At 39.1% G+C, this 10,785-nt stretch overlaps 1 protein-coding gene across 1 annotated transcript in view; it reads right to left on the reverse strand.

Annotated features, from left to right (window-relative positions):
• Window positions 1-763: 763 nt before the first annotated feature.
• Window positions 764-10,785, reverse strand: part of mfsd12b (major facilitator superfamily domain containing 12b) — a 10,941-nt gene continuing 919 nt past the window's right edge. The window contains exons 2-11 of the mRNA XM_060882227.1: window positions 8,176-8,386; window positions 5,522-5,648; window positions 4,490-4,663; window positions 4,139-4,231; window positions 3,924-4,016; window positions 3,406-3,576; window positions 2,956-3,050; window positions 2,540-2,670; window positions 2,398-2,434; window positions 764-2,082 (exon numbers count right to left, since the gene is read on the reverse strand). Of these exons, the coding sequence (XP_060738210.1) occupies window positions 2,430-2,434; window positions 2,540-2,670; window positions 2,956-3,050; window positions 3,406-3,576; window positions 3,924-4,016; window positions 4,139-4,231; window positions 4,490-4,663; window positions 5,522-5,648; window positions 8,176-8,386 (1,100 nt within the window). The 3' untranslated portion in view covers window positions 764-2,082; window positions 2,398-2,429. The remainder of the gene's footprint in view (window positions 2,083-2,397; window positions 2,435-2,539; window positions 2,671-2,955; window positions 3,051-3,405; window positions 3,577-3,923; window positions 4,017-4,138; window positions 4,232-4,489; window positions 4,664-5,521; window positions 5,649-8,175; window positions 8,387-10,785) is intronic.

A 10,785-nucleotide genomic window follows, 5' to 3' on the forward strand; every position in this document is an offset into this window, starting at 1 on the left:
TCTTACAGTGCGGAGGGAAAAAAACAAAAACGCCTCCGTGGCAAAACTTTGTTTTTTTTCCTTTCCAGTTTTATACACTTAACAAGAATTAGTCACTACAGAGTTCATATGTTCCGTAAAAACATTTTCCATTCATTAACTGTGTGCTATATTCTTTAAAAAAAAAAAAGTGCATAAGTGTATTGGGGGGGGGGGGGGTGTTGTAGGGGTTAGCACGTTCACCTCACACCTCCAGGGTTGGGGGTTCGATTCCCGCCTCCGCCTTGTGTGTGTGGAGTTTGCATGTTCTCCCCGTGCCTCGGAGGTTTCCTCCGGGTACTCCGGTTTCCTCCCCCGTCCAAAGACATGCATGGTAGGTTGATTGGCATCTCTGGAAAATTGTCCGTAGTGTGTGATTGCGTGAGTGAATGAGAGTGTGTGTGTGCCCTGTGATGGGTTGGCACTCCGTCCAGGGTGTATCCTGCCTTGATGCCCGATGACGCCTGAGATAGGCACAGGCTCCCCGTGACCCGAGGTAGTTCGGATAAGCGGTAGAAAATGAATAAATGAATGAATGAATGAATGAATGTGTAACCAGGAGATTCCAAAGCCAACTTCACCGATTCTATGTGGTCCCATCCGGAGCAATCCCATGTATCTTCATGCGGTCCAAGTGGAGCCAGTTAGCACCAGTCAGATTTTCACACTGGACACAAGCATGTTCAAGCATGTAACTTTGAATAAATAGATAAAGATGGAAAATATCTTTACAGAAACTCAAGTGTTCAGCTCAAGTGCTTTTTATTCCCTTTATACAGTTGAATAAAAAAAATGTTACAGAAGACAAAGCACTAAAAACGTTATCGGACGCCGTTCCTAAGTAGGTCCATCCACAAGCTTTAGAATAATTAGATTAACCTCAAACACTGCTGTTATGAAATGGATGAAATGTGGGATTTGGATTAATCTGAGTGGTTCTTACAAACAGAGCTATTGTAGTGTATGTGGAACTGGGGAAAGAAATCAGGTCAGGATTTATAATACGAGAACAACAGGGGAATCAGGGTGAACTGAGAAAGAGAGAGAGAGAGAGAGAGAGGTGCAGCTTTTCGTCAGCTTTGTTTTGCGATGTAAGCGATGCTGATGATGTCAGACTGCTTCTTGCTGTGTTATACAATCTCGACTTCGTTTCAAAATGGAGAACTTTATGATAACAGCAGCACATCCTGAAGTGTTTGGTTCCTCTCCTACCACCGCATTCTGACAAGTCCTATCTTTACTTTTTTGCTTATCATACTTTTTATCTGGTTTTAGTTTCATTTAATGTTGTGTCACTTCCCCATTATCACGTATTTCAAACAAAAAAGAAAGCAAACAAATCAGACATGTTACTGAGAAAAAGCAAACCGCAACATCCTCCGGCCTGAAGCTTTATCTCTGACCCATGAAGCACTGACGCTGGAGTTTCCTTCCGTAAATGATGAAATAAACATCTCCTGACTTCTCGCCTTGGCCTACGAGTCGCTGTGAATGAGCTGTAATTTTACTTGAAGCTGCTGGTACAGAAAGTTAATCAACACCTTCCGACCAATCAGATTTGAGAACGCACCATCGCTCAGGTATAAAATAAAAAGTACTATTTCAATTTTGTTGGCATCTTTAAAAAGAAGTCAGGAGCTCTTCTCTCTCTCTCTCTCTCTCTCTCTCTGTCTCTGCAAATCATGCCGTTTAAACACACATTAACACAATATTAACATATAATATTTCTAAATATAGACATTAAATAGAATTCATCTTATTCTTCGTATCTCCGGGACTGTCCCTTGTCAGAAAAGACGATGTTGCTATTAAAAACCTCAAGGTCACAGAAAAGAGGGAACTAAGAAGACGATTTGCACCGCTGTGGTCATGTGACGCTTGACCACGACGGAGAAGTTTCCATGTGAAGCATAGACAGCTCTGCTTTCTCATGCTGTAGCTCTCAGATTCATCGTGTAAACGTGTGACCTGAGGGGACACAAAATCACCGCTTTGACCTCGATCACTTTCCTTGTCCACTCTGCTGGTTTTGTTCTCAATGTTCTCCTGCGTTCATCCACAAACCTGTACAAAGGAACAACACTCTGTGAGGAAACTCTACGACATGGGAGAAGTCCCCTGAAAGCTCATCAAGAAAAAAAAAGCGGAGTTCAGCAAGTTTTAGATCCCAATTAAAGCTGAAGTTCTCGAATTCATAAACAAGTGAGACTGAGATTCTGAGGATCATGTTTATGTCTATTCGCATGTTTAGTTTGTTTTTTTACCAGCAAGCTTTTCTCTGAATTTGCCTCATCCTCCTATCGGTGGATTGGAGCAGCGATGAGTTAAAAATCAGAGCTAAGGTTTGCACTACGTCTGATAATTAAGGTTATACTTCACCTGTTCACTGAGATTGTCGGCGTAAAGCGTTCTCAACCTAAATCAGACGTGAGAGTACAGCACTTCAGACAAGCTTGAAAAATAATAACGCAATTTCAAAATCAGACAAAAGATTCTGACAGAGGTTCCTTTTTTCACTCACTTCGACGGATCTTGATTGGCCAAATGAGCAGACTAAAGAGGCTGAGCGCGGCGACGAGGCCGACGCCCCCTGTTACGGCAACCATGATACGACGATAGAACCAGACGCAGTCAGAGCAGCAAAGCAGTGTTCTGTGAATGAAAAACATACAGCACTGACCGAGGGGTCCAGTAGGATGTCATTAACCCACACACACAGACACGCACACACACGCACACACACACGTTCAGAATGTCTAATACCTAAACCACAAGATATGGCAGTAAACAATCAGTGAACAATTCTGACAATAAATAATTGTTGAAATGAACTTTTCTTCATGTCGGTCTTCACCTGATCTTACTATTTGCTGACTTCAGGGAATCTTTCATCACACACACTCACACACACACACACACCCCCTGCGTACTACTTACTGACAGGGGTACAGGCTCTGGATGATCATCACGCCGAGACCATTGGCCACCTTGTCTGTGAAGCTCATGGCTCCGTACACGAACGCGCCACTTTGCTGTCAGGAGACAAAAGAGAACAGTAAAAAAAAAAAAAAACACTATCAGATTAATCTTACATACACTGTCTGACTCTTACGGTGACAAAGCAACATTTGTTTACATCATGGAAACTTAGAGAGTCAACAATTAAAGCTGCAGTAAGCAGTCAGGCGTCTCCTAGAATGCAGTTACCATCAACAATAATGACACCGGTGTCGTCATTTTCAGTGAATTCTCTCGTTATAGCTAACAATCGTAGTAACAAATGGAGAAATGCAGCCTTTCGACAGTGGAAAAAAAGTGCCACGTTACAGAGTTACATCAGGAATAAAGATGCTTTGTGGAAAGCAGCAGATCACCAGCACACGTTACCGTCTGATCTCCGATGAGATTGGCGGTCATGGACAGCGACATGACCAGAATGACGGCTGACCCGGCTCCCAGCAGCACAGCCGCTCCGTACACGCGAACGCCCATCTTCAAATCCAGCAGAACCCAAATGCCGAACGCCACGATGGGCACCAGTCCCACAAAATACGTCATCTGAAAGAAAACCGCGTGAGTTCGTTCACAATAAATCCAGCCATCCATTTTCTATAGTACATATCCTACACAGGCTCAAAAAGGACCTGGAGGCTATTCAAGGGGACTCGGGGCACAAGGCAGGAGACACCCGGATTGACCTGTTAACCTATTACAGGGCACAATCACACACACTATGGACAAATTAGAAATGAAAATCATCTTAGAACACAGGTTTTTGGTCTGAAGGAAGACATAAGAGAACCCTGAGAAAACTCCAAGCATGCATCTCCACACACACAGGGCAAAGACGGGAATCGAACCCTCAACCCTTAGGAACTTAATCCTTTCAACCCTGGTGAACTCACGCTAACTCCGAGGCGTTTACTGACTGGCTTCATGGCCAGAGAGGACACAAAACCGCTAACGTACAGCACCAGAGGGATGGTGGCGATGTAGTTCTGGAAAAAAAAAAAAAACAGGAATGACAGACAGATACAGAATAAATAATAGAATAAAATAGAAGTACAGTGAGAATAATATATGAATCGTAGACTGTTTAAAATTCACAGCATCGCTTTACCTTCGGCAGGAGTAAAGAGTTGATGAGGTACATGGAGATGTAGGTCTGAGAGAGGTTGACAATCAGACGAGTGCACATGTACAGAGCAGCTACCTGTACGAATGAAACACAACAGAATCACTCGTCTCCATTTACACCTTCGTTTCTGCTGCTGTGAGGGCTGCTGCAGGAAAATCCCAGAGGTTTACACTTAATAAAAATCACTTTATGTGTGGTTCCCTTGTTATAGAATAATAAAATGAAACCAGCAAAGAAAATACATATTAAAAAAATACAGCACGAAAAAAGGAAAATGTGAAAAATATCCCATAAATAACATGAGATTGTGTGTGATCGTAATCTTTAGTTCACCTGGTAGAAGGACGGTTCGTGGAGCCAATGTTTCCACTGCAGCAGCGGCCTTGAGCTCAGGCTGGAGTCAGACAGCAGAGGTCGTCTCTCCTCGTCCCGTGTTTGCTCTCGTGTCCACAGGTGGAAGATGAGCGAGAAAACAGCCCCGATGCCCAGAACGATCAGTGCCAAGTCCTGGAAACGTAGATGTAGAGCACAGATTAATCCTTTTACTCGGTCATCACGTGTTTGAGCGTGTTTAGGAAACTTCCCATGACAGCTTATAGTGCTTAAATTGAACTTATAGAGCATAAATGAGCTTATACTGAGCTTTATAGCGCATTGTAGAGCTTATAGAGCTTCTACAGAGCATTATAGAGCGTCTATAGAGCATTATAGAAGTCATAGAGCTTTTATAGAGCGTTATAGATCTTATAACGCTCTATAAAAGCTCTATGAGTTCTATAATGCTCTATAGACGCTCTATAATGCTCTGTAGAAGCTCTATAAGCTATTGCATGATATTTTGCATGATAGAGCTTTTATAGAGCATTATATAGCCCATAGAGCTTTTATAGAGCGGTATAGATATTATAAAGAGATTTTATTGAGTTTATAGAGCTTTCACAGGGCATTATAGAGCTTATAGAGCTTACATAGCTTTCATAGCTAAGCTTAAACAGCTTATATAGAGTTTTCTTAGAGCATTATACAGTAGACCTCATATAAGGCATTATAGCACTTAATCATAGCATGATTCTTTAATCCTTTAAACCCAAAGCTAAAAAATGGAATTTGCTCTTGTTTGGTTGTGTCCATGTTTAGATGTTTGTATCTTCACAGTAAATTTCCCATTTCTGCTCTCTGAGACACTCCAAGAGCTCGTTCATCTAAAAAGCCTCTAAAATCTGAAGGTGTTTATCTTCAACACTAAAATTAAGATTATCAACAGAGGGACAAACACACGTCTCACACTGAAAAACAACAGAGTCCTGACTCATTTTAGATCAGACTTGTTGCTCTGGTTGTTTTTAGCGTTAGTGAACATCTTACCCTGAACACGGGGACGTCCTGGTGACTCAGATGCTCAGCGATGGACGGATCGGCCGAGTGCTGGAAGTGGAACAGCAGCCAGGCCACTGCATATACGGTGATATTGGACAGAACCGTGAACGCGTACCTGCGATGAGATTAACAAACCCCAAAAACACATTAACAAATCCGAAAACACATTAACAAAGCCGAAAACACATTAACAAACACGAAAACACATTAACAAATCTGAAAACACATTAACAAACCCCAAAAACACATTAACAAATCTGAAAACACATTAACAAATCTGAATACACATTAACAAACCCCAAAAACACATTAACAAATCCGAAAACACATTAACAAATCCGAAAACACATTAACAAATCTGAAAACACATTAACAAAGCCGAAAACACATTAACAAATCTGAAAACACATTAACAAATCTGAAAACACATTAACAAAGCCGAAAACACATTAACAAATCCGAAAACACATTAACAAATCCGAAAACACATTAACAAATCTGAAAACACATTAACAAATCTGAAAACACATTAACAAATTTGAAAACACATTAACAAACCCCAAAAACACATTAACAAATCTGAAAACACATTAACAAATATGAAAATACATTAACAAATCTGAATACACATTAACAAATCTGAATACACATTAACAAACCCCAAAAACACATTATCAAATGCAAAAACAAAAAAACAAATCCGAAAACACATTAACAAATCTGAAAACAAAACAACAGATGCAAAAACAAAACAACAAATACGAGAACACATTAACAAATCCAAAAACACATTAACAAATCCGAAAACACATTAACAAATCAGAATACACATTAACAAATACAAAACCACATTAACAAATCCGAAAACACATTAACAAATCTGAAAACACATTAACAAACCCGAAAAACACATTAACAAATCTGAAAACACATTAACAAATCTGAATACACATTAACAAACCCCAAAAACACATTAACAATTCCGAAAACAAAACAACAAATGCAAAAACAAAAAAACAAATCCGAAAACACATTAACAAATCTGAAAACAAAACAACAGATGCAAAAACAAAACAACAAATACGAGAACACATTAACAAATCCAAAAACACATTAACAAATCCGAAAACACATTAACAAATCAGAATACACATTAACAAATACAAAAACACATTAACAAATCCGAAAACACATTAACAAATCTGAAAACACATTAACAAATCAGAGTACACATTAACAAATACAAAAACACATTAACAAATCCGAAAACACATTAACAAATCTGAAAACACATTAACAAATCTGAAAACACATTAACAAACCCCAAAAACACATTAACATATCCGAAAACACATTAACAAATCCGAAAACACATTAACAAATCCGAAAACACATTAACAAATCCAAAAACAAAACAACAAATACGAGAACACATTAACAAATCGGACAAGACACCTGTCATTCAAGATATACAGGTATGGAACTCTTATGTGTAATGTGTAAAGTTCTCCGTTTAAATATAAGAAAATAACAGAATTAATCCACAGTAATCCACAGTAAGGACAAAACATTTTGTACACTTGTACACACACATTCCAACTTTTCCCTGCGGCAGACTGTTGAACTTCATGTATACCTTTGAGTGACAGGTGTCTTGTCCAGTGATCGGTGCGTGTTCCATTCACAAACTATACCTACTTTTTCCGTTGGTTGTCTGAATTGTCGTTGTGTTTTCGGATTTGTTAATGTGTTTCGTGCAACGAATCAGACAACCCGGAAAAGTTAGGTATCGTTTGTGATTGGAAACTTACCGATCATTGGACAAGACACCTGTCATTAAAGATATACAGGTGAATGACAGGTGTCTCGTCCGATGATCGGTAAGTTTCCATTCACAAGCGATACCTACCGTTCCCGGGTTGTCTGACTTGTCGTTGTGTTTTCGGCTTTATTAATTTGTTTTCTGATTTGTTAATTTGTTTTCGGATTTGTTAAATTGTTTTCGGATTTGTTAATGTGTTCTCATATTTGTTGTTTTGTTTTTGCATTTGTTGTTTTGTTTTCGGATTATTTTATGTGTTGTGCACTTCTCGGCCACTGTATTTAAGAAAAAAAAAAGAAAAAAAGAAAAAGAAAAATAAGGATAAAGGCCTGCCAATAAAACAGGACACGAAATATATCTTTTAAAAAAAAGCCACATTTATGAAAACACATTTAAATTAATAATTAATCTCAATACTTTTTCATTAAAATAATTTACAAATATTAAATACATTTGCTCATGTTCAGGATATTTTCCTCGCTAAGATTATTTTCGCACAGGATTTACGAAGTGAAATGACGTTCAGTTCAGTTCAGTTCACTCCACAAGGTTTGACGGACGTGTGTAAGATCTGGTGGAACGGTGGCTCTGGTGGGCACCAAGTGTGTTATTAACTGCGTAAGTGTGAGGCACAAACTCCAAATTATTGCTTATTATTTTCACCAAGAAACTGTTTAAAGTTGACCTGCACTGTCTTGATTCACCGGATAACTCTAAGCCTCATAAAATACTGCTGAACCGGTATGAAGAGGTCATTGAGGTCACTTGTAATCCATCAGACACACTGATGTTCTGAAAGGCAGGTGAAAGTAGCTCATACCTGTACGCTGTGAGCTCCACCTTGGCGTGTTCGCAGGTCACTAGCTCCGGGATGAGCGACAGGTGGGAGATCTGAGTGGAGGCCCAGCCAAACTGGAAGATGATGATGAAAGGGGTGAAGTAGGTGAGGCCCACCCACTGTGGCAAAACCTTGCTGCATCCCACACACGGGTTAAAGATGAACGGGAAAGACAGCAGCACGCAGATGGTTCCTAAAAACAGAATGACCAAAAAAAAAAACATACACACAATATGACCAGCACAGGGGTTGGCAACCTTAAACACTCAAAGAGTCATTTGGACCCGTTTCAGACTGAAAAAAAAAACACAGGGAGCCAAAAAACCCATTTGACATCTAAAATGAAGATAATTCATTTGCACATAGAGACTTATGTATTTTGTCCACCGCGGAGGAAAGCTGATTTTGAGGAAAATTAGGTTGTAGCTGCGTCTCTACATTACTACGATAAAAAGAGGTGTTATTTGTGTAATAAAAGCGTTTAGCTCAGGAGTTACTGACTCGGGAATCTCCAATCTGTGAATATGTGGCTAACTTTACTTAAGTAATTTGAACTTGCCGGCTGCAGCAAACCAAAACTGCGTCTGCTTCTGTGTGTCGGATTTCGCATGTCGGCAGGTATAACACATATTTTGAGCAACAAAAAAAATTAAACACGGTTTATTTTAATGTTACAAGAGCATCATAATCTTAGAATTTCATTTTTTAAAAACTAGCTAATTAAAATAAAATAAATTTAAATTAAATATTTATTTTACAAATCTACAGGGAGCCGCAGCAGAGGCATGAAAGAGCCACTTGCGTCTCCGGAGCCGCGGGTTGCCGACCCCTGACCCAGCAGATGGAAGTGAAAATAAATCACAGACATGGATGTAGACCTTCTGTTATGTAAGATCCACGTCTGCGCTGCCGGTCTAACAATGACCTTTCTCAGGATTAAAGGTTGCCCTTAATCCTACTGCTGGATATCAAGCTGAGGTGTGGAGAGACCTTTTAGAACTGGAGCCATTTACACACGTGAAGGTCCTTAGATTTGTAAAATGGCTCTTGTAACTCTTTCTTATACAGAAACACCGTCGTAGTTTTCTCCACGGCACCTTTAAACGTTCCTCCAGTCGGACAACCGCAAGTACTTTGATTGATGTGTTTGAAACGATTCGTGGTACACTTTATATTCCTAGGGAAAAGATTTTACACCGACCAACGTCATCCGTACATTTCACTCTCACACAGTAAGGGATCCTTTTCCTTATTCAACATTTTGTTTGTTCTTTATAAGAGGTTTTTCTTTCTCAAAACTTTTCCACAAAAGATTCTTTTTTTCGTGTAAAAGTGAGTACTGTCCTTATCATACTGTATTAGCGGTCCAAAAGGGGGCGTGGCTTTGTGATGAACTTTTATTAAGCATTCAAACAGGCTTTAGGGAAAATATCCAAATACAAAATAAACAGTAAAACACTTTAAGATGTGCTGATGTCATGTGCTGTTTATCTCTCTTTCGAACGTAACAAGATAAAGTTTTTCCTAAATACACATGATGACTAAAGTAAAAAAAAAACTGGTTTCTCAAGGGGTTTTCCAGGTCACGTTCCCGGGAAGAGACTCTTTTAAAAGATGAAGGACGGAAAAAACCCTTCACCCCCCCAAAACCATATTTTCACGCACTCAGTTTGTTTAGTGTCAGATCTACTAGAATATCAGATGGAGTTGAATATTGAATATTAATATATTAATTATAATTAATAATAAATATATAAATAAATAAATAAATAAATAAATAAATAAATAAATAAATAAATAATATGAGGGTGATGATGTCCGTGTCTGCAGCTGTATCTGACCAATCAGAATCAAGAACGCAACTCGATAAACGTGACGACTTTTATGATGCGGCGTTTTTTTATTCATGTTGTGTTGTGTTCAGTAAGTAGAGAGATAAAGTCCATGTCAGAGTAAAAGTATAAGAGTGACCGGTGGATTGAAATGAAAACTGCATAGCAACAGACATCTGATTGGACATTTTTCAATTTAATTTATTCTTCTATTATTTTTTTACATTATTTTTTCCACTTGTTCTTCATGGTTTCTTCATAATAGAAGGTCTTCCAGATTTTTTCTACATGTCCTATGGAACGTTTTGTCTGGGCAGTGGTGGCTCAAGTGGTAAAGGCTCATGGTTGTTGATTAGGGTTCAAGCCCCATCACTGCCAAGTTGCCACTGTTGGGCCCTTGAACAAGGCCCTTAATCCTCTCTGACCCAGAAGCCCTGTATCATGGCTGAACTCGCTTTCTGACCCCATTTTGTAAAATTGGGAAACGTGAAGACAGAATTTCACTGAGCTGTAATGTATATGTGACAAATAAGGGCTTCTATTAAAGCGTCCTGCGTAGAACCGCATTTCGCTAGATAGATAGATAGATAGATAGATAGATAGATAGATAGATAGATAGATAGATAGATAGATAGAGAATGTGGCAGAGAGAGAAACAGACAGACAGATAGATAGATAGATAGATAGATAGATAGATAGATAGATAGATAGATAGATAGATAGAGAATGTGGCAGAGAGAAACAGACAGACAGATAGATA

This window comes from Tachysurus vachellii, chromosome 11 (assembly GCF_030014155.1).
Source record: "Tachysurus vachellii isolate PV-2020 chromosome 11, HZAU_Pvac_v1, whole genome shotgun sequence".
Taxonomy (NCBI): domain Eukaryota; kingdom Metazoa; phylum Chordata; class Actinopteri; order Siluriformes; family Bagridae; genus Tachysurus; species Tachysurus vachellii.